At 49.1% G+C, this 24207-nt stretch overlaps 1 protein-coding gene across 1 annotated transcript; it reads left to right on the top strand.

Moving 5' to 3' along the window:
* The first annotated feature begins 10072 nt into the window (after positions 1–10072).
* ACER1 (alkaline ceramidase 1) lies at positions 10073–24207 on the top strand. Its single transcript, XM_069496901.1, has 6 exons — positions 10073–10165; positions 18705–18819; positions 18910–19051; positions 20260–20397; positions 23643–23780; positions 24039–24207. Exons 1-6 carry the CDS (start codon positions 10073–10075, stop codon positions 24205–24207), a joined length of 795 nt encoding a protein of 264 aa, XP_069353002.1.

Here is a 24207-nt window from a genome sequence, read left to right on the forward strand (position 1 = left end):
AACTACAACTCCCGGCGTGCTTTGCGCAGGAGAAAAGCCTGATCGCCGCGGCGCCTACTTCCGGGACGCAGGGCGGGCGCTGTTAGGGGCGGGGCGAGGATGGATGGGGCGGAGCCTGAAGGGGGAGGAGCCAGAGAAGAAAGTGGAGCCCGGGCGGAGCTGGAGAGCGTTTGGATCTGCCGGTTTGAGTCCCTTTACCGGCCAATTGGTTTTAGGTTTGTTTTTTAATTAAAAACAATACACATTAATATATATTTTGAGACAGGGTCTAGCTCTGTCACCCAGGCTGGAGTGCAGTGGCCTGATCACAGCTCACTGCAGCCTGGAACTCCTGGGCTCAAGGGCTCCTCCCACCTTGGCTTCCCAAAGTGCTGGGATTACAGGCGTGAGCCACCGCGCCTGGCCACTTCTTAGTTTTCTACTTTTTTTATTTCTTACTTAAAAAATCAGCTCCAGGGCCGGGCGCGGTGGCTCACGCCTGTAATCCTAGCACTCTGGGAGGCCGAGGCGGGTGGATCGCTCGAGGTCAGGAGTTCGAGACCAGCCTGAGCAAGAGTGAGACCCCGTCTCTACTAAAAATAGAAAGAAATTATATGGACAACTAAAATATATATACAAAAAATTAGCCGGGCATGGTGGCGCATGCCTGTAGTCCCAGCTACTCGGGAGGCTGAGGCAGTAGGATCGCTTAAGCCCAGGAGTTTGAGGTTGCTGTGAGCTAAACTGACGCCACGGCACTCACTCCAGCCTGGGCAACAGAGTGAGACTCTGTCTCAAAAAAAAAAAAAAAAAAAAAAATCAGCTCCAATGTGCCCACAGCTCATCTTGTAAGTGGGAGCCCAGAGGTTGGTGTTGTGGACTCTGCAAAAGCCTTCCTAGGAGGAGCAGGTATTTTGGAAGTGGGCTTTGAAGGATGGGTAGGAGTTTGTTAGCTGGGGAAAGGCATTCCCAGCAGAGGAATGAGACCGGGCAAAGAGTGGAAGGAGGAAGATTCCTGGTAACGTTGGGACCTCTCTTCCTCCAGACCATCTCAAGGTGGATGCTTTTTCATCTTTCAGTTCAAATGTCACCTTCTGAGAGGTGGCCCTTATTTTGTCCCCAGAGTCTAGAATGGTGCCTGACACACAGTAGGTGCTCATCACATACACAATGAACCAAGAGATGAAGAGGTGATAAGGGAGGAAGTTTAGGAGGAGAGGGCCTTGGAGGCATCTGCAAAGTAATGATAACCTACCTCCTAAAGTTGTTCTGCCTAACATCCTCAGAAAGGGTCCAGAAATATAAGTGCTGAATCTGAATTAATTATTGTTTTGTTATATCAGGGACCATGGGGGGCTGAGAAGTCCTCCCAGACTGGGGGTCTCTTTGAAGTGGGTTTTTACATATAAGTAGGAGTTCACCAAACAAATAATGCCTAAGTGCTGGACTCTTTTTATTTATTTTTATTTTATTTTATTTTATTTTTTTATTTATTTTTTTTTTTTTTTGAGACAGAGTCTCACTCTGTTGCCCAGGCTAGAGTGAGTGCCGTGGCGTCAGCCTAGCTCACAGCAACCTCAAACTCCTGAGCTCAAGCGATCCTCCTGTCTCAGCCTCCCGAGTAGCTGGGACTACAGGCATGCGCCACTATGCCCGGCTAATTTTTTTTTTTCTATATATATTTTTAGCTGTCCATATAATTTCTTTCTATTTTTAGTAGAGGTGGGGTCTCGCTCTTGCTCAGGCTGGTCTCGAACTCCTGAGCTCAAACGATCCGCCCACCTCGGCCTCCCAGAGTGCTAGGATTACAGGCGTGAGCCACCGCGCCCGGCCTATTTTTTTTTTTTTTGAGACAGAGTCTCACTCTGTTGCCCGGGCTAGAGTGAGTGCCGTGGCGTCAGCCTAGCTCACAGCAACCTCAAACTCCTGGGCTCAAGCGATCCTACTGCCTCAGCCTCCCGAGTAGCTGGGACTACAGGCATGCGCCACCATGCCCGGCTAATTTTTTGTATATATATATATTTTAGTTGTCCATATAATTTCTTTCTATTTTTAGTAGAGACGGGGTCTCACTCTTGCTCAGGCTGGTCTCGAACTCCTGACCTCGAGCGATCCACCCGCCTCGGCCTCCCAGAGTGCTAGGATTACAGGCGTGAGCCACCGCGCCCTGCCAGTGCTGGACTCTTAAACTTGATGCTGGGCGCTCTAGATAAGGGTAGTTTTGTACCCTCTGTGACCTTGAGGGGACTTCAGTCTGATGAGGAAATAGAAGAGAACACAGACACTCCCAGCCTTGTCAGGGGCAGGACAGAGGGAAGGACATGAAGGTGGAAGAGTTTGAAGGAGGCCTTGAAGGTACCAAAGGCAGAAGGCCCAGACAGAGGCAAATGCTAGCAGGCAGGGCCTCCCTGTGGGGAGCTGGTGTCTGGGCTCAGAGGGTGGTGCCCAGCAGTCTGGAAAGTCACCTTTATCTCCAGCTGGGACTAAGGAGGTGAGTGGGCAGTGGCTGTCCCAGTTTCTGCTGTGAGTCAGGTGGGTGGCCCTGCCCAGCTTGTTCCCCCAGGGGCTCCTGCTCCACCCTAGGGAGAAGGGCCAGGCCACTAGCTGCCACCCCACGCCTGCAGCCCCTCCCTCGGGCACTTCCCACACCCCTCTGCCCTCTCACCCTCGGATGTGGGGTCATCTTTGTTGCTTCCTCCTCTCTGCCTTCCCTGACTCCCTTTGTTTCATCTTCACCTCTGCCCAATTCAACTAGTTCTCACCTCCTTCATCGGTACCATCCTGGCCTCCTGATAGCTCCCTGATGGGTGTCCCAGCTTTACTCGTGTCCCTGTGCCCTGCAGCCTGAGTGATCCTCCAAAAAGCTAAACTGAACCATGGCTCCCCAGGACCCCTGCTGACCTCTGCCCTCATCGCCTTCCAGCCTCCCTTCTCTGCTGGGCTGCATTCTGTTCCTCAAACACACCAAGCTCAATCCAGCCACAAAACCTTTGCTTTGCTCTGCCTGGAGTCTAGCTGCCTCCCAACATGTAAATCTCAGTTCAAGCACCATCCCTTAGAGATGCCTTTCCTGACCACCTTTGCAAACATCCTGGGCACTCTCTAGAATGTTTGCCTTGTTTAATTGTCTTCTACACGTTACCACTGTCCAAAACAATTCCATTAATTCATTTTTTTTATTGTCTGTAGAATGTTCTGCTATCTTATTCATCTCTGTGGTCCTTACGATAGTGTTCATCAAACCTTTCTGATTAGGACTTACAAGGAGAAATATATCCTATATAGTGTCTGAGTACACAAAAGTATAAAAGTTTTATGAAATGATACTTATCCTCTCTTTTAATTCTTTTTTTTCAGAGGCAAAGCTTACTCTTGCCCAGGCTGGAGTGTAGTGGTGTGATCATAGCTCACTGTAGCCTTGAACTCCTGGGCTCAAGTGATCCTCCTGCCTCAGCCTCCTGAATAGCTGGGACTACAGGTGCACACCACCACGCCTGACTGATTCATTCATTCTTTCTTTTTTTCTCTTCTTTTCTTTCTTTCTCTTCTTTTCTTTCTTTCTTTTTTTTTTTTTTTTTTTTTTGAGACAGAGTCTCACTATGTTGCCCAGGCTAGAGTGCCGTGGTGTCAGCCTAGCTCACAGCAACCTCAAACTCCAGGGTTCAAGCAATCCTTCTGCCTCAGCCTCCCGAGTAGCTGGGACTACAGGCATGTGCCACCATGCCTGGCTAATTTTTTTCTATATACATTTTTAGCTGTCCAGATCATTTCTTTCTATTTTTAGTAGAGACAGGGTCTCGCTCTTGGTCAGGCTGGTCTCGAACTCCTGAACTCAAGGGATCCTCCTGCCTCGGCCTCCCAGAGTGCTAGATTACAGGCATGAGCCACCGCGCCCGGCCAATTTCTTTCTTTTCTTTTCTTTCTTTCTTTCTTTCTTTTCTTCCCTTTCCTTTCCTTTCTTTTTTTAGTAATGGGATCTTGCTATGTTGCCCAGGCTAGTCTCGAATTCCTGGCCTCATGTGATCTTCCCACCTCAGCCTCCCAAAGTGCTGGGATTACATGTGTGAACCACTGTACCAGGGCTTATCCTTACTTGGAGCAATGTCCTCTGATATTTTCCATTCCATTTCATTTAAATTAGTGTTTCTCAACCTTGGCACTATTGAAATTCTGAGTTGGAGAAATCTTTAGGAAGAGGGAAGGCAGGCTGTCCTGGGCGCTGCAGGGTGTTGAGCATCATCTCTGGCTCCACCCGCTTTGTGCCAGGAGCACACACCTCCCCCACATCATTATAATAAATATGTCTCAGACATTGCTACACGTCCCACAGGGGGCAGAGTTGCTTCCAGTTGAGAAACATTGATTTAAATTAAAGTGGGTAGTGACCTGAAATTGACAAAGAAAAAAAAAAAAAAGCAACTTTTAACAGTGCCTGGCACATTGTAGGGACTTCATAAGTGTATTTTTTAAAGAAGATATATATTTTTAATGTGTCTTAAGTCTTTTCTTTATAGTGATGAGTCCTTGATATGTTGCCCAGGCTGTTCTCCAATTCCTGGCCTCAAGCGGTAAGATTACAGGGTCAGCCACCTCCCTCTAATAAGTATTTAATGAGTGTTTATTCCTCCTAACTTTGCCCAGTAAGTTCTGAATGAATGAATATTTTGGCTCTCAGCTGCAAATCAGCCTGTCCTACTGGCTTCTTTTTTTATCATTCTATGATCAGAGAGAAGCTGATTGCTGGGATGAATGCAGGTGGGCCTATTGAATTGATAGAAATTGAAAGTTAAAAAAAAAAGAAAAGGCTCCTTAGGTACTCCAATAATGCATAAAATAGAAGAAAAAAAGAAAAGAAAACAGAACTGAAGAGGCTGTGGATAGTGAATATTCCAATAAGCAGCTTGTGGACATTGCTACAATTTCTCTGGGAACTAAGGTGACATCAAATTTCAAATTCACACTGTCCACTTCTAGTTATTAATTTTTTAGGAAATGCTCAAAGGAGTACACGAAGATTTGGCCACAAGATTGCTTATGGCGGAGTTGTTTATACACTTGTTGTTTCCATTAGCCTAACAAACCACCTCAAAATTTAGGGGTCTGAAACAACCACAGCTTATTATTTCTCATGGTTTGAGAATCTGAATGGGGCTCAGTTAAGCGATTCTGCCCAACATGGAGTTTGCTGGAGGTGAAACATCCATGATGAACATTCTTCAGTCATGTATCTGGAGCCCTAGGTGGGCTGGCCTGGCATCTCTCTCTCTCCACAAGGCTGCTTGGGCTTCCTTACAGCATGGTAGTCTTTACTCCACATATGGCAACGGAGTTAGCGGATGCTACCTATCTTCTTAAATACTTGGCTTGGAAGTCACACGGCTGTGCTTCTACCACAGTCTATTGGTCAGGGCAAGTCACATGGCCAGACCCAACTCCAAGGGGAGGAGGAGGAGACATAAACTCGGATTTTAGGAGTGGCAGGGGGCATAGTGAGATGGGAGGAATCAATGATGGCCATCTTTGGAGACAGTCTATCACGATACAGTAGCAGAGAGTTGGAAATAAATGTTCAGTAAGACGACACTAGTTAAATGACTTAAATTTTCAAGTTAAATCAAATTATTAAGTATCCATATGGTGGAATATAATTCATATTTATTGAGTGCCTACTCTGGTTGAGGTTTATTAGCTAGGTATGACAGCGAGGGAGAGAAGTACCAATGACTTAGATAGGATAGAAGTGTCTTTCTCTCCAAGCAGCTGTCTAGATGCTACAGTAGGGTGGTGCCATCACATGAGGTTTCCATTGGCCAGCACCTAGTCACTGACCGACCACACTTTGTCATAGAGGATGCTGGGAAATTTGTTCATTCACTCCATTGACATTTACTGAGCAACTACTGTGTGCACAGCACTGGGATACGGCAGGAATAAAACAAAACAGACAAGTACAAAGAAAGACAAAAATTCGTGCCTTTGTGGAGCTCACCTTCTGTGTCACCCAGATGCCCCCTTCAAGGAGGGACTCGCTGCCCGGCTGAGTGACATACAGCCAGCATAGGCCTCTAGCTTCCACTGTTATGTTCAGTCTCTGCTGCAAAGAGCCACCTCTATGTGAGTCCCATCCATCCCAAGGCAGCCCACACCTACGGCCTGGGCGAGGAAGAGGAAGAAAGGTCTGGGCATTGTGACTTAATGTGGGACCCCCTGAGCTCCCTGTTGGTTGGTGAAGGCTTTTTCCAGCCTCAACCCCAGTTCCCCTTCTCCCCTTTCCCAGTCTTGATTACTTCCTTTTTTGGCAGCCCTTAAGTCCTAATAAAGATCTCACACCCCAAATTCCACCTCACTATCCTCTTGCTGAGAACCCAGACGGTGACCAAGAGCTTCATCACCCTTTTATGTGGCTGCGGTGCATTCCCTGATATAAAAGACCCATAATTTCTTTAACCAGTCCCTTGTGGATGGACGTTTCCATCGTGATGGTAAAGTTGGTTTTCCTCTTGTCAGATTTGTCTTAGAAGAGACCTCTCCCTCTTGGGGAGCCCCGGAGCTCAGTCTTTGATCTTTTCTTTGTCCACACACCCCTCGGGAATCTCATCCGGCCTCATGGCTTTAGAAGTGCATGTGTTGGACCTGCATGTTTCCCAGGTGTCTTCCTCATCTAGATGTCTCTTCTGAGCTCCAGACCTGCCTCCTTCCTACCCTGTCAGATGTCTAATTAAGCACCTCAGAATTAGCATGTCTGAACCTGGTTTCATTCCCACCTTGTCACTCCTTCATCCATCCACTTGCTTATGCTAAAAAGTCTCCCTCGGCTGGGCACAGTGGCTCATGCTTGTAATCTCAGCACTTTGGGAGGCTGAAGCAGGAGGATCGCTTGAGGCCAGAAGTTCAAGACCAGCCTGGGCAATGTAGCAAGATCCTGTTTCTCTGAAAAATAGAAAAATTAGGTAGGTGTGGTGGCAGATGCCCGTAGTCCCAGCTACTCAGGAGGCTGAGGCAAGGGGATGGCTTGAGCCCATGGGTTTGAGGCTGCAGTGAGCTATGATCACACCACTGCACTCACTCCATCCTGGGTGACTGAGCGAGACCCTGTCTTAAAAAAAAAAAAAAAAAAAAAAGAAGAAGTGTAACCTCAGAATACCCATTTGGGGTTACTGGATTTTGGAAGACATGAGGCAACGAGGAACGACATAATGCCATTTTGTGGCAATGTTTTTGAAACTCTCTTTTGGAGGGTGGAATAGGGGAGAGGCTGAATTCAAGAGAAACTTCCAGGCCGGGCGCAGTGGCTCACGTCTGTAATCCTAGCACTCTGGGAGGCCGAGGCGGGTGGATTGCTCAAGGTCAGGAGTTCGAGACCAGCCTGAGCGAGACCCCGTCTCTACTAAAAATAGAAAGACATTATATGGACACCTAAAAATCTATATAGAAAAAATTAGCCGGGCATAGTGGCGCATGCCTGTAGTCCCAGCTACTCGGGAGGCTGAGGCAGTAGGATCGCTTGAGCCCAGGAGTTTGAGGTTGCTGTGAGCTAAGCTGACGCCACGGCACTCACTCTAGCCTGGGCAACAAAGTGAGACTCTGTCTCAACAAAAAAAAAAAAAAAAAAAAAAAAAGAGAAACTTCCAAATTAGGGTTTCTAGATTTAGCAAATAAAAATACAGGAGGCCTATTTAAATTTGAATTTCAGATACACGAGGAATAATTTTTAGGATAAGTGGCTCCCATGTGGTATTTGGAATGCATCTATGCTAAAAAGTTATTCAATGCCTGTCTTCTCTGAAATTCAAATTTAAATGGGCCTCCTGTATTTTATCTGGCAATGTGTCTCTAAGTAAGTCATGGAGTTAACCCATGTTAGAAGATGGTGTGATGGAGTTCTTGAGACTTTGAGGTGGCTTGGAGACCAGGCTGAGGCTGAAGGATCACTTGAGCCCAGGAGTGGGAGGTTGCTGTGAGCTAGGCTGACACCGCAGCACTCTAGCCTGGGCAACAGAGTGAGACTCTGTCTCCAAAAAACAAACAAAAACAAACAAACAAACAAAAAACCCTATTAGGAGTCATCGTTGGAGCACTCAAGGACTATGAAAAGCTCTGAGTCAAGCTGGCCTGAGTTTGAATTCTAAGTTCCTCCCCTTCCTAAGCTGTGTGACCTTGGACAAGTGAATTCCCCTCTCTGATCCTTGGTTTGCTCACTTGTAATATGTAGAGGAGGAGGGATCGGTCCAACTGTTACAGAGGCACACAGAGATACAGCACGTCAAGGGCTTAGCTTGCTGCGTGGCCCGGAGTAGACCCTCAATAAATTGTAATGGCTTTTCTTATTAGAGCTGACCTTGAACTTTAAGGCAACCTTGTGGAAATAATAATGATAATGGCATGCTTTTACTAATGGCTTACCAATGCCAGGCTCTTTTCTAAGTGCTCAGCATTCAGTATGATCTTATTTAATGTTCTTCCCTGCCCTAAAAGAGAGGAACTGTTTTTGTCTCCAGGTTACTAGCAAGGAAAGTGAAGCCCAAAGAAGTGAAGGAATTTATTATAGGTCATACTATTAGACAAGGGGACCGGGCAGCGAGCCAGGTCACCTCTCTGAGCCTCAGTTTCCTCCCCTGTAAAATGGGAATAGTAGTAGTCCCACCCTTTCAGAGCTGTTGTGAAGACTCAGTGAACGGACACAGCGTTTCCCTGGGAAGACAAACGTTGGTGATCTGTGGACCTGCATTCGAAATCACTGAACTGTGTGGCCAGTAACGTCCTTGTTTTCAATTCTCAGTAGTTAGAGGAAAGAGATTCAGTCTGTGCTACTATGTTTTATGCCTCTTAACACTCCCTTTGTTTGACCAAAAGAAGTCCTTCAGTAAGCAACAGTATCCAGGTGGAAAGTAGTGGCACTATTGGTTTACATTGTATTTTTTTGTATTTATTTTTAAATAAGCCTGTCTTCGCAGCAGGTTGCATTTACTTTCCATTCACAGTAGGGTTACAATGTTTCCTTTTTCTTTTTCTTTTCTTTTCTCTCTTTCTCTCTGTGGGTTTTGGTTTTTTTTTTGTTTTTTTTTTTTTTTTTTTTTTTTTTTGAGACGTGTTCTTGCTGTGTCTCCCAGGCTGGAGTGGAATGGCGAGATCATAGCTCACTGCAACCTTGAACACCTGGACTCAAGAGATCCTCCCAACTCAGTAGCTGGGACTGTAGGTGGGTACCACCATGCCTGGCTAATTTAAAAATAAAAACCTTTTTTTTTTTTTTTTTTTTTGGTTAGAGATGAGGTCTCACCATGCTGCCCAGGCTGGTCTTGAACTCCTGGCCTCAAGTGATCCTCCCACCTTGGCCTCCCAAAGTGCTGGGATTGCAGGTGTGAGCCACCACTGCACCTGGATGCCTCATAGAGGCTTTGAAGGTGGCTCCTGGTGGAAGATGGGTTATTCTGAGCATATGAGATCTCAACCACCCAAGAGAAATGGCTTCAATCCAGCCCAACTTTCCATAGCACAGATGGGAAGACTGAGACCCTCAAAGGGGAAATGAATGGGCAGGGTCACATGCCCAAGGACTCCAAGGGAGCTTAGCTGAGCCACTTGGGGTGGGCATCTGGGTGTGCTGCTCCTGACATGGGGCTTTGAATGGTGCCAAGATGGTAAAACCTAATGGTTAAGAGCTTGGAGTCCAATGCCAGGCTGCAGTTACTTCCTGTGTGCCCTCTGCAGGTGACTTCACTTTCTGTGCCTTGGTTTGCTTGTCTGTAAAATGGGGACAGTCAGAGTGCTCATCCCAGTGGATTCTGTTATTATTATTTTTTATTACCGTTCTAAGAACAGTTCCCGCCCCTGGACAAGTGAGCTGCGATGAGAGGCTTCCTGCCCACCCCCACCCACACAGCCTGTGCCCAGGGCCACTGCCACTGCACAGCCAGGCCGCCCTGGTGCAACCGGGGAGCAGCCTAGCAGGTTTTTCGTCTCGGCCTGCCGCGGGGCCCAGAGCTGTCCTCTCCCCGCCTTCCCTGGGCCTGGCCCTCCTAGCCTCCCTTGCTACCAGTGGGCCACTACCCAGTGCCAGGCGCAGCCAGCGGGTGGCCGGCGCTGCGTCAAGATGCCCAGTATCTTTGCCTACCAGAGCTCCGAGATAGACTGGTGTGAGAGCAACTTCCAGTATTCAGAGGTGGTGGCTGAGTTCTACAACACGGTGAGGGCCGGAGCGCGGGTGGGTGGGGTGGAGGAGTCTCACCGGACAGATGCGGGTTCGAACCCAGTTCCTCCACATCCTCACTGGGGAATCTCGCTGGAGCAGTTCACCTGTCTGAGCCTGGGTTTTCTCAGTGTCAGCCAAGGGAGCCTGGCTGTCATTCATTCGCCTGTCTTCCCTTGGCGCCGGGCTCTGCGGTAGGTTTTGGAAACAGCCCAGGTGGCTGGGCAGAGAGCTGGTCTCTGCCCTCCCTGGGCAGAGGATGCCAAACGACTTCAGGCATTTGCAACCCAGGTGGTGACGCTGTAATGGGAGGACGCACAGGCAGCTGCCAGGAACGGGGGGACAGAGGAAGCCCCTGAACCAGAAGGGTGGGTCCCATTAAGCAAAGCTTCCCCGGAGAGGTGACTGCGTCTGTCTTGTTCTTCTCAGCTACACCCTCAACCCAGGGTGACCAATCTGTCCCAGTTTGCCTGGGACTATCTCAGTTTCTGTACTTCAAGATCCACCTCCCTGGAAACCCCTCAGTTCTGGGCATCCCAGGAGGGTCGGTCACCCTTCCCCTAATCCCTGCTAAAGCGCTACATTAGAAGTGCTCGCAAATCTTGGATGCAAAAATGGCAATGGCATTTAACCAAAGCTTGAAAGACACAGGTGGCCAAAGATATGTGTGCAGCTGTGCTGTCCCCGTGCGGGGCACCCGGGGACTCAGCGGTGAAGGAAGCAGGGTTTGCCTTCCAGGAGCTCCTGCGATGGTGGGTAATCTACACCTAGTGCTTAGCTCTGTGACCTGGGCGCAGTTCACGCTCTGTAGACGGTGAGCAAATCCATCATGGGGACACGGGCCTTTCCCGGGTACTTGCTGTGTGCCAGGAATTGTGCTAACCATTTTGCGTGAAACCTCTCATTCAATCTTCACAATGGCATTGGGAGTTAGACATGATGTATATGATATAGACTTCACCCCATGTTCCAGGGGAGGAAACAGGCATTCGGGGAGTTTGAAAGATATACCAGGGTCACCGTGGTAGGTAGAGTCAGGATTGAGACTTGGTGAGTGCAGGAGACTTTTTGGGGAGGTGACTGGGAGGCTCAGTCCCAATATTCCCTGGGTGGTTCTGACCCTGTTATCTTTGATGTTGTGGCTTCCCAGGGCTGGAAGGTGGGAGTGTGAGAATCAGGGCTCCTCATGGAACCTCTCCTTGGTTCTTGTTCTTCCTTGGCCAGAGATATGATTTCTGGCCCTCAGTAGTCCCACCTGTAAAATGGGAGAGAGCTGAGTGTGCTCATCCCCAGAGGCTGGGGAGAGGGGTAGGGATGTCAGAGCTCTTGTCTCTGGATCCCCCAGCAACCCCTGTGGTCCAGAATGTTCTCTGTTCAGCCAGCCCCAAGGTAAGGGCCCCCATGGAAGGCGCCGAGAGAGAGCTGACTCAGGTATGGGCTGGGCCCAGGTATAGCTGTGTGTTCTCATTTCATGCAAAATCCTCCTCCTCTCTGTCGTCCATTCACCTATCTCAAAATGACATAAATTGAGCAACCTGTAGTTACTCCACGAGGCTGCAGGTCTCCAACTCTCTCCTGGTTGTGACACTTATGAGGAAGGAGATTTCACATCGTCATCACCTTGGCCTTGCATTTCCAGGTATTTATCAAGGACAAAAAAATGTTTCACATAACAAGACTTACCTTCCCCAGGTGCAAACACACTTGGGTATTTTCTATTCTGTTCCACCCTAAATGCTCTGACCAAACAGGTTACGGGATGAAAAGTAGCATCAGGGTTATGTTAGATGGTGTTCCGTTCTGTCTCTAGTTTAGGGCTGGCTGTTCAAAGGAAAAAATAAAAATAAAAAGAGGCCGGGCGTGGTGGCTCACGCCTGTAATCCTAGCACTCTGGGAGGCCGAGGCGGGTGGATTGTTTGAGCTCAGGAGTTCGAGACCAGCCTGAGCAAGAGCGAGACCCTGTCTCTACTAAAAATACAAAGAAATTATATGGACAGCTAAAAATATATATACAAAAATTAGCCGGGCATGGTGGTGCACGCCTGTAGTCCCAGCTACTCAAGAGGCTGAGGCAGGAGGATTGCTTGAGCCCAGGAGTTTGAGGTTGCTGTGAGCTAGGCTGACGCCACGGCACTCTAGCCCGGGCGACAGAGTGAGACTCTGTCTCAAAAAAAAAATAATAGTAATAGTAATAACAAAAATAAAGAAATAAAAATAAAGGATTTCCCTAAAACTTTCTCAACCAAAACTTGCGAATAGCCTAAACCTATCACCGTAGCTAATAAATCATATAGTTCTAAACAGTGGGGTGGCAATCTTTTTCTCTACAAGACTAGCTGGTAAATATTTTTGGCTTTATGGGCTATGCAGACTCTGTTTGCAAATACTCAACTCTGCCACTATAGCTGGGAAGTAGCCACAGATAATATATAAATAAACAGGCACAGTTGTGTGCCAGTAAAACTTTTGCCAACTTCTGATATACTCACATATAAAACAATAGCCAAAATAGAAAGCAGTAAGTTCAGGGCTTTTTTTTTTTTTTTTTCTTGCCTCTCACTTCAGGTATTAAAAATGAGTTTATGTCTAGTGAACGTGGGCACACTCACCTATCGTAGCTTCCCGTGGGCAATCTGACAACTTATGTTGGGAGATGGATTTACAAGTGGCCCTTCCCATCCCGACTTAGTCATTGCAGCTCTAGGAATTTTTACCAGAGACATAATCCCCATAGAAAGCAAGATTTATATATACAGTCATCCCTGAATCATTTGTAATTGCAGCAAATAAATGAGAAAAAACACAGAAGCTGTAACATTACCACCGATGTATGGAGGGCAGAATACATTCTGGGGAAATACTATGCAGGTATTTAAAAGCATGCTTGTGATAGAGACAAAATGCTCTAGACAAAATATGTAGCAGAAAAAAATTTAAAATCTGTTTACATTGGCCAGGTGTGGTGGTTCACGCCTGTAATGCTAGCACTCTGGGAGGCCGAGGTGGGAGGATCGCTTGAGGTCAGGAGTTTGAGTCCAGTCTCAGCAAGAGTGGGACCCTATCTCTACTATTAAAAAAAAAAAAAAAAAAAAGAAAAGAAAAAAGAAAAAATTAGCTGGGCAACTAAAAATAGAAAAAATTAGGTGGGCGTTGTAGCACGTGCCTGTAATCCCAACTACTTGGGAGGCTGAGGCAGAAGGATTGCTTGAGCCCAGGAGTTTGAGATTGCTGTGAGCTAGGCTGATGCCACAGCACTCTAGCCCAGGTGACAGAGCGAGACTCTATTTAAAAAAAAAAAAAAAAAAAAATCTGTTCACATTGACTTCATCATTATCCACTGATGAGTCATCACTCACAGTTGGAAAATACTTCTCTGAAGAGGAATCTCTTGCATTTTTGCTGCTCTGCTTTCAAGGAGCTGAGTTTGGGGTTGAGGAAGCAGGGTCAGGGTTGCAGAAGAAGGAAACACCAAAGGACTCAGTCCAGGTGTTGGGTGAAAAGGGCACCTAGGAATTCGGTTTTGAAGGATTAATAGGAGTTCGTCAAGTGGAGTAGGAGTTCAGGAAAGGAGAGCAGAGGAAGGGAAAAAGATGTACTCAGTCCTGGAAGGAAAAGAGGAGCTGGTCAGATCGGGAACAGGGGGAAGTTTGTTCCTGTGACTAGATGGTGGGGAGAAATGAAGACAAACATGTTTTGCATGCTGGGTTGGAGTGTTTGAAATTTACCCTGTGTCCATTGATGAACTCACTCATTCATTCAGGCAAAATTTGCTGTAAATCAGCCCGTGCTGGGTGGGTGATCCTGGGGTCCCAGAGTGGCTCAGTGCTCCCAGGCAGTGGGAGGTTTAAAATTAGAAACAGATTCCTCCAGCCCCGCGGTTAGCTTGAGGCAGATGGAGGAAAAAAATGCCAAAAGAGGGGGCAGTGGGGGGTGCCGCAGGCTGGGATGTGACCTCTGCTTGCTGAATGGGGAGGCAGCATCAATGACGCTGCGGACACCAAGTCTTAAAGAATGAGTTAATGTCCTGTGTAACCGTCTTGAGACAGGCCAGCACAGCCTGTCGGGAAATAGCTGGTGGCTCGAGGCCAGAGCCCAGCTGTCTGTGCGTGAGGAACTGAACTCGAGAGAACAGGGGCACAAAATAGCTGCTAAACAACCTAGGGGCCAAATCAGGCATGCCAGGGGGAGGACTGTGTGCTCTATCCCGAGGACACTGGTGGCCTTGGGTGGCTCTTGAGCAAAGGAGAGGCATTATGTGGCATCATCTGGGACACCTGATTGCATTTGGCACGTGGGCTGGGAGAGCAGGGAAGGGTCATCTAGTAGGAACAGAAGTCAGGGGTGTGGGAGGGTCTGGCTCGAGCAGGGCAGGGGCAGAGGCCAAGGTGTGGGCAGCTGCAGTTGACGTTGGCCTGGTAGCCTCCAGGAGTGGCCTCCTTCTGGGTCTCTGCCAACTTAGGAGAGTTTCAAGTGGAACAGGTGGAAGTTTCGAGGCTCCCCAGCTCCCAGAGGCTGCCGTGATCCTGAATCTCCTCCCCCGGGGGTCCTGCTAAAGCTTCAGAGGCTCTGCATCTCATCCTCTGCAGAAAACCCCCTCTCAGACACTCAGGCACAGAGCAACGGAATGGCATTCCTGGCACGGGGAACTGCATAGGCAAAGGCATGGGGCGGGAGGGAGTAGGAGGTGCTGGGGGCACTAAAGAAGGGATGAAATCAGAGAGCCTCCTCTTCTGAGCCACCTCAGTGCTGGCCGGAGCAGTGTGGTTCCAGCCCTGGCTGTTCCCCAAATGCTGTGTGACCCAGGGCAGACCTGCACCCCTCTCTGAGCCCCTGGCTGCGTGCAACTTGAGATCTAATCACACCTCCCTCTGCCTCCATCCTCGTCAGTATCCACAGCAAAAGCAATGAATGACCGGGCGCCTCTGCTGTGCCAGGCCCTGCAGAGAGCAAAGTGGGCACAGTCCCTGTCCTCAGGCAGGGGCAGACGCCATGAGTCCAATAATTACATGCCAAATCCTGTGGTCTAGCCCATGACACATCTCGGGGCCCGGACCCGATAGGTCCCTCTTGACTTCTTTTCTCCTTTGGAAAAAAGTGGATGTCGGTGATTCACACCCTGCTGGCCTCCTGGGGCTGATGGAGGGGTCTGAGTCGATCAGAGAACAAATTCTTCTTCATTCAACAAGAACTGATGGAGCATCTGGTATGTGCCTGGTGCTGTTCTAGGCTCTGGGGACACAGAAGTAACCAAAACAGACAAAGCCGCCTGCCCTGGTGGGGGCTGATCTTCTGGGGATAGGGAGACAGACAATTAAACCAAAATCAAGGCTATGGGATGGCAGATGGTGGTAGAATGTGCTAAGGAAGAAAATCTCATTCATTCATCCTTTTCTTTAGCTAATATTTACTGAGCAGCTATCCAAAAAGGGGGCAACTGTGAGGCCCTAGCTCATAGGACCAGGAAGGGGATAAAATAGCTGCTAAACACCCCAGATATCCACCAACAGATGTGTGGATAAACACAGTGAGGTCTGTCCATGCAATGGAATATTATTCAGCCAGGAAAAAAGGAAATCTGGACACAGGCTACAACATAAACAAACCCTGAAGACATCATGCCCAGCAAATCACAAAGGACTGCACATTGTATATTTCCATTTATAGGAAATGCCCAGAAAAGGCAAATTCGCAGAGACAGAACGTGGATTTGTGGTTGCAGGGGCCGGGAGAGGATGAAGGATTGAGGATGACTGCTAACGGGGACAAGATTTCTTTTTGGGGTGATGAAAATGTTCTGGAATTAGATGGTGGTGATGGTTCCATACCTTATGTCTACACTAAAAACTATCGAATTTGTTTCATTTTAAAAGAGTTATGTCTCAAGTTTTAAAAATAGAAATATATGTATTTAAAAAAACCCCACAGCTCCTGGTACATCCTAAGCATTGAATACATTGAAGCTATTTTAGAAGTAAACCTAGAGAGATGTGAAAATGACATTCATTAATTTATCTGACATTTATTCATGTTATTGAACAAATAGCACTTACTGTAATCTTTGTAAAAATCCCATGAAGTAGATACTCTCATGCATCCCATTTTACAGACGGAGGAAATCGAGGCTCAGAGAGGGTAAGTTTCTTTCCCGGGGTCACACAGCATGCAAATTACAAGTGTGTGAAAGTTGCAAATGCCCAGAGAGGCTGGTCCCAGAGTCTCTCACTTCACCACGGCGCTGTGAGGCCACTTGATTACTGATTAACAATCAATCATATTTATCTCAATTCATGCAATTGAATTGTGTATTGTGTCTGGTGTGCACACCATGCCCTCCCCGCCCGGCACCAACATTAACGGGCACGTGTTGAATGGATGCAGGTGTGTGTGTGGGATTTTAACCAGTGACAAAAGCCAGGTGCCAGTGGTGAGAGTTTGAGTTTTGGCAATGAGGAGAAAGGGCCAGGAGGAGTTTGGAGATATTTATTGACTCAATGGATCCAACACAATTTTCTAGAGTGCGTACAGGTCGCCCCAAGTGAGAGGTGCTAGGGACACAGTCGGGGATCAAACAGAGGTGTCTCCTGTCTCAGGAGCGTCCCAGTCCAGTGGTGGAGGGCAGACACAGACAGACAGGTCAAGAAATGAAGGATTGGAATCCTGAAATGAAACTGTGTGGGGAGAGAGGCTGTTTGTTGGGGGGGCTGCAATGTCAGCCTGGGGTGAATGAGAAAGGGCCCCCCACTGCCTTTTCCCAAGGCTAAGGTGAGGGGCCGATTCAGGCCGCTTTCTTCCCTTCCTCTTGCGCTAAGGTATTCATTCAGTCCCCTCTCAGGGCCACTCATTCTGCCAGTTACTGTTAATAAAACAGCAAACAATTCTAGAATATTTGCAACCCCATAATACACAGCCACTACAGCACGTGTGCTGGGCACCTGTGTATATTATTTAGGTGCATTCTGTGCACACATGATTCTCTACAACAACTTATTGAGCACCTACTATGTGCCAGGCACTGTTCTAGACATGGGTGGGGGAGTTGGGGAGGTTTTCAACAGCAGTGGACAAAACAGGCAAAACTACCCGGCCCCATGGCACTTAGCTCTGTCATCCTCATCGCAGTGCCTGGAAGGTAGGAGGGGGAAAATGAGGAGCATCTTGTGCCCCGAGATCCTGATTGGACACACCCCAAGAAGGCAGGGGCTTTGTTTTCAGGAACAGGTTTGGCCCTTGAGCATAGAGTCGTAGGCACTCAGGGAATGGTTGTTGAACCAATGAGTGAACAAGTGAATGAATGAAGGGAGACAAAGTCACCGGGTGGGGCCGGGACCCAGAGAGACCAGCTCACGTATGTCCAGACTTCGGGGCTGGGCTGGCTCTGGGCAGAATCCCAGATGGGTGTCTCTACCGCCTCACCGGTGGGGCAAGAAGCCGGAGAACATGGAGGCCCAGCCCAGAAGGGCAGGGAGAGAGACTGGCATCTGGGCAGTGTGATAACATCAGAGACCCTGGAGCTGGAGCCGCCAGTTAGTCACTGTCTCCACCCACTGCCCTTTCCTCGCTTTGACACTAGGGGCATTGTTGGTAACTCCTTTCTCAGTTCTGCTGGGCTCTGAGCTTGGAATTGCTATTCCAATGGCAGGTCTGTTAGTATCTCCCTCGACAATAACGACAACAGCAGCAGCCTTTGCTATTCCTTGAGCCCAGACCACGTCCATGGCAATGCAGTTCTCCAACGCCTGGCCTCGCACGTGTCCCTCAACAGCCTACAGGCAGCATTGATGGTTCCCGCCCATGTTACTGATGCAGGACAGAGACCCAGGGGCATGAGTCACGCAGCCAGGCTGCAGAGGAGCCCTGTCTTCATCATTGCCACCCGTCTGGTCCTCCCACCTTTCATGGCAGGGGTTGAAAGCAAGCTTCAGCGTCCCACAGAGCTGTGCAACCTCTGAGAAGTCACTTCACCTCTCTGAGACTCAATTTCCTCACTGGCAAACGAGAACCAGAAAGTTATGTGGTCAAAATATGAGAAAGTAACAGCCATGCTGCCTTTTTTTTTTTTTTTTTGAGTCTCTCGCTCTGTTGCCCCAGCTAGAGTGCAGTGACGTCATGATAGCTCACTGCAACCTCAAACTCCTGAGCTCAAGGGATCTTCCTGCCTCAGCCTCCTGAGTAGCTGGGACTACAGGTGTACACCATAACACCTGGCTAATTTTGCTATTTTTGGTAGAGATGGGGTCTCACTATGTTGCCCACGCTGGTCTCAAACTCCTGGCTGCAAGTGATCCTCCCGCTCGGCCTCCCGGAGCGCTGGGATTACAGGCGCGAGCCACTCTGCCCGGCCAAGTAATTGATCCATTGATGACCAGTTGACAGTCAAGGTCAACTGAAAAGTTCACAGGTGAATGATTACCAATTGCCTGAAATGCAGCAGGGGACCGATTGGCTAACGACTGAGGTTTTGGACAGAGGGGGCAGCCCTCCCTCCTCTGCCTCTCCTGTCTGACAAGCCCCCTCTCCATGTCTCTTTCCGTTCCAGTTCAGCAATGTCACCTTCTTAATCTTCGGGCCACTTATGATGTTCCTGATGCATCCCTACGCGCAGAAGCGTTCCCGCTATATCCATGGCATCTCGGGCCTCTTTATGCTCGTAGGTAGGCAGACGCAGGGCTGTGACGGCAGGGGACAGTGGGGTAGGGAGGGGCGAGCCCCCTGACCGCCCGCCCTTGCCTCTGCCACTGCAGGACTGTTCTCCATGTACTTCCACATGACGCTCAGCTTCCTGGGGCAGCTGCTGGACGAGATCGCCATCCTGTGGCTCCTGGGCAGCTGCTACAGCATATGGATGCCTCGCTGCTACTTCCCCGCCTTCCTAGAGGGGAGCAGGTGCAGTAGGCACTCGCTGTTTGGGCAGGGTGGGGCCCGAGTCCTCAGTTGACCCTGCCTGAGCTCACCTGGGCCTCACGCGGTTCCCCTCCCCTGAGCCCCTCTGGGGCCCTTGGAATCCATCCCCTGACCACCCCGGGTCCTCTCCTGACCCCACCTGACTTCCCTGGGCTTCCAAGGACCGTCCCCTGATCTTACTTGGTTTCTTGTAATTCCTCCCCTTATCCCACCCAGACAACCCGAGACCTTGTCCAGACTCTGTCAGAGCCACCTGGGGATCCCAGGGACCCCTCCCTGAACCTATTACCCAGCCTCCCTAGAATCTTTCATCTGACCCTCCTGGGCCCTCCAAGTCCCTCTCTTGACCTGACTGGCCCACCCCCACCCCAAGCCCCTCTGAAACCTTCTTGGGACTTCCAGGAGACCCCCCCACCCCCGCCACCTCCACCTCACCCCATCGCCCCCAGGGCCTTCCCTGATCTCTCTTGGGTCCCTAAGAACCATTGTTTGATGTCTCTTAAATTCATCTGGGCTCAGGGATCCATCCCCTCAGCCCACCTGGGCTCCTCTGAATGCCTTACCTGACCTCACCTGGGCCCTGGGAGCCTTCACTGACACTCCTGGGCTCCTGCGAGACCCTCTCCTCATCCTACCCAACCTTCCCTGGGTCCTCCTTTCTTTTAATTTTATTTGTTTACTTTTTGAGACAATGTCTCCCTCTGTCACCGAGGCTGGAGTGCAGTGGCATCATCATAGCTCACTGCAGCCTCAACCTCAAACTTCTGGGCTCAAGTGATCCTCCTGCCTCAGCCTCCCAAGTAGCTGGGGCTATAGGTGTGCACCACCACGCTTGGCTAATTTTTCTATTTTTTGGTAGAAAAGAGGTCTTGCTGTGTTGCCCAGGCTGGCCTTAAACTTCTGGCCTCAAGCGATCCTCCCACCTCGGCCTCCCAAAGTGCTGGGATTACAGGCATGAGCCACCGTGCCTGGCCTGGGTTCCCCTTGAGACCCTGCCTGGGCCCACGTGGGCTCCGTGGGAACCTCTGCTGAGTCTACTTGGGAAACTCAGGACCCTCTTCTGAACCTAGCTGGGCTCCCTAGAACCCTTCTTCTTTCTCACCCACCTTGGCCACAAGGTCTCTGGGTGACCCCACCTAACCCTCCAGGACCTCCGCTTCCCACATGCAGCTGAGCCCCTTTGTCCTCAGGCCCCAGTTCATCCGCCTGGTCTTCATCACCACTATGGTCAGTACCTTTCTGTCCTTCCTGCGGCCCACGGTCAATGCCTACGCCCTCAACAGCATCGCCCTGCACATCCTCTACATCGTGGTGCAGGAGTACAAGAAGTGAGTACAGGCGGCAGGCGCCCGGGGAGGCGGCCCCCACACCCACTCTGAACCCCTCTGATATTCACTGTGTTCTAGGCACTGAGCTCTCTTTGACTCCAGGCTCAGGGAGGGGACATCCCTTCTTCAAGGTCATCCACTAATGCATGGCACGGCCACGATTTGAACCTAAGTCTGTCTGACTGCAGAGCTGTCCTTTTTGTTTTGTTTTGTTTTGAGATGGGATCTCACTCTGTCTCCCAGGCTGGAGTGCAGTGGTGCGACCATTGCTCACTGCAGCCTTGAACTCCTGGGCTCAAGTGATCCTCTGCCTCAGCCTCCTGAGTAGCTGGGAGTACAGGTGTGTGCCACCACGCCTGACTAATTTTTCTTATTTTTTGTAGAAATAGCATCTTGCTATGTTGCCCATGCTGGTCTCAAACTCTTGGCCTCAAGTGATCCTCCAGCCTTGGCCTCCCAAAGGGCTGGGATTACAGGTGTGAGCCACCACACCTGGCCAAGAGCTTGTCCTTTTGAGGATGAAACCCCCAAAACATACATATAGGTAGACATAATTGTCCCCTAAACCTCCATGCCCCCACTAACCAGCCACAACACCCATTGATATTTTGTCAACTTCTGTTCCATATTTCCTCCAGATTTCAAACCATTTCACCCCTAAATTGTTCAGGATCTGACTCTTGTGATAAAGAATCAATTTTTCAAACTATAATAGGTGTTCGCAGGACAGAGAGGGGACTCTCAAATGGGGCCATTTTAAAAATATTTTTAAATTTTTTTCCTTGAGAACCACTTGAAGTACAAGTGGGGCCATTTGAGGAAAGTTGAATGAAAATGTTATTTACAGTGGAGGAGGTGGGATGTAGGAAAATCACTAGGATTGTTAATGATCTTTGTGCTAATAAATGTGAGAGTCTATGATCATCTGGAGGCCTGGGCCGGGGGCGATGGGAGAGGAGGCAGGAGGGAATAATTGTAATAACTGGGAAGGAGTGGTCTCCATGAAGAGAGCCTCCTTGAAGGAGCTGTGATCTCCAGTTGCTGGTTGCAGCCAGTATGACAGCCCCACAGGGAGAAAGCTAGGGAAATCCATACTCTAACAGAACCAAATAAGTGGTTTCCTGTGGGGCTCCCCATTGGCCAACCCAAATGGAAACCCTTGGCCTACTCAACTGGAGACCATTGGCCAGTCCACTGGAAACCACTGGCCTACCCAACTAGAGACCACTGACCTACCCACTGGAGACCACTGGCCTACCCAACTGGAGACCACTGGCCAACCCAACTGGAGACCATTGGTCAATCCACTGGAAACCACTGGTCAACCCAACTGGAGACTATTGGTCAATCCACTGGAAACCATTGCTCTACCCACTGGAAACCACTGGCCAATCCAACTGGAAGCCTAAGGACAAGGGAGCCTGTGGATTTGGTCCACATATGTCACCCTGCAGGGCACAAGAGGTGAAGGGTAGGGATAGACCTGGAGGGGGAAATGGGAGATATGGCTCACACATGTCTAACAAACACACCCTCAAATCGTATCTGATACTCAGTTTCTATGGACATCCCCTCAGTTTCTCAAAGATGTCCTCTTATACCTGATTTTGTTGAAATCAGAATCCAAACATGGTCTTTTAGGTTTCCTATTTCATATTAGTCCCTTCCTCCTTCTCCCTCTCATTATACCTCTGATTTTTCACAGCAGCTCAGCCATTAGTTATGTAGTGTGATTCATGTTCTAGATTCGGCTGACCTTCCTGCGGTGTCTTTTAACATGCTCCCTTATTATTATTTCTTTGTATTTCCTGCAAATTAATTGTTAGATCTAGATTTAGGTGGAGTTTTTTTGTGATTTTTTTTTTGTTTTTTTGTTTTTTTTTTGGCTAGAATATTTCATGAGTGGTGCTGGGTGCTTCCTGTTGCATTCCATCACAACCCGGCAGTGAGTGAGTGTTCCACATGGAGTGTTGTTAAGGTGGACCAGGATGGTGTCACCGGTTCCCTTCCTTATAAAGTTTCCACCTAATGGCTTCAGCAGCCATGGGTACATGCTGCCTTGATTCATCATCTCATTACGGGTTGCAAAGGGTGATTTGCAGATTCTATCATTCCTTCTGCATTTATTATCTGCACCTCTTCCATCAAGAAGGACTTTTGCTCATCAACCTTGAAATACAGTTTGAACAAGAAAGGCTGGATGGTGGATTGATTCTTTCCCTTTACTTATCTATTGCCAGCGTAATGAGTTGGTGCCGCCTTAGCCTTCTCTAGTAGGGGACCAACAAAGTGTATTTTAAAAAAGATTCATGATGAACTCACAGATTTTTATAGCTCTGAAGTATTTCAATTCATTGCAGTCATTATTCTATTTTTTAAACTTCTTATTTTGAAATAATTACAGATTCACAGCAAGTTGCAAAAATAGCAGAGAGTCCCATGTATCCTTCTCCCAGCTTCCCCCAATGGTAACATCTTACGTAATCATGCTACAATTTCAAAAGGAGGACACGGATGTCAGTACAATACTGTCAACTAGACTGCAGACTTTGTTCAGATCTCACCAGTTCTTACTCATTATGCATTCTGATGTTTAAACTGTCCCATTTTAGGCTATGGGCAGAGCCTGTGCTTTTAGCCATGAAGAAGTTGCTGTCTCATTCATCTCTGATGTGTTTTTTCCCAAGGGACACCAGGGTTCGCTCTGCTGTCAAGGGGAAGCACAGATTGTTGTTTTTTTTTTTTTTTTTTTTTGGAGACAGTCTCACTCTGTCACCCAGGCTGGAGTGCAGTGGCGTCATCATAGCTCACAGCAACCTCAAGCTCCTGGCCTCAAGTGATCCTCCCATTTCAGCCTCCCGGAGTGTTAGGATGACAGGTGTGAGCCACTGTGCCTGGCCTTTTTTTTTTTTTTTTTTTTTTTTTTTTTTTGCTTTTTTCCCCATGTATTTTTTTCTTTGTAAATATTCATGGGGTACATGTGCAATGTGGCTACATTGACACACTGCATTGTGGTGACGTCAGTGCCCCCAGTGCATCCATCACTGAAGCAATGCCCCCCGTACCCACCAGCAAGCATTAGCTCCAAGCAGGGGTCATGCCCCCCGCCCCCTGCACACTCACCGCACGCTCCTTCCTTCCTCCCAGCCTCTGAGCCTCATCTCCTCGGAAGGAGGGATTTCTCGTCAGCCCCTTTGGGTGCTGCTCCCTGAGTTGGGCCCTGGGTCCCCTTCCTCCCTTTCTAGGAACACCAATAAGGAGCTTCGGCACCTGGTCGAGGTCTCTGTGGTTCTGTGGGCCCTCGCCCTGGCCAGCTGGCTCAGTGACCGCCTGCTCTGCAATTTCTGGCAGCGGATTCATTTCTTCTACCTCCACAGCATCTGGTAAGCACCTGCCCTGGGGCCCGGGGGACCCAGGATCAGAGAGAATCTCAGGTGTCTGAGCTCAGAGCCGGGGGGAGCCTGGGGCATGGGTGTGGGGGTGCAAAGGGAGGAGACCCAGATGTGGAGACTTGGGGTGGGGGAGAAGGTCGTAGTCCATGGCCACATCCAGAAGGTCCCTTGGGATGGTCCTCATCCATGAGAAGGAGGGGTGAGGCTGGGGCACGTTACACCTTCACGCCCTGCCCCTGCATTCCACAGGCACGTGCTTATAAGCTTCACCTTCCCCTACTGCATAGTCACTCTGGCCCTGGTGGACGCCAGCTACGAGATGCCGGGTGAAACCCTCAAACTCCGCTACTGGCCCCGGGACACTTGGCCTGTGGGGCTCCCCTACATCGAGGTCCAGAGTGACACCAAGAAGTGCTGA

Source organism: Eulemur rufifrons, chromosome 2, assembly GCF_041146395.1.
Source record: "Eulemur rufifrons isolate Redbay chromosome 2, OSU_ERuf_1, whole genome shotgun sequence".
In the NCBI taxonomy this organism is placed as follows: domain Eukaryota; kingdom Metazoa; phylum Chordata; class Mammalia; order Primates; family Lemuridae; genus Eulemur; species Eulemur rufifrons.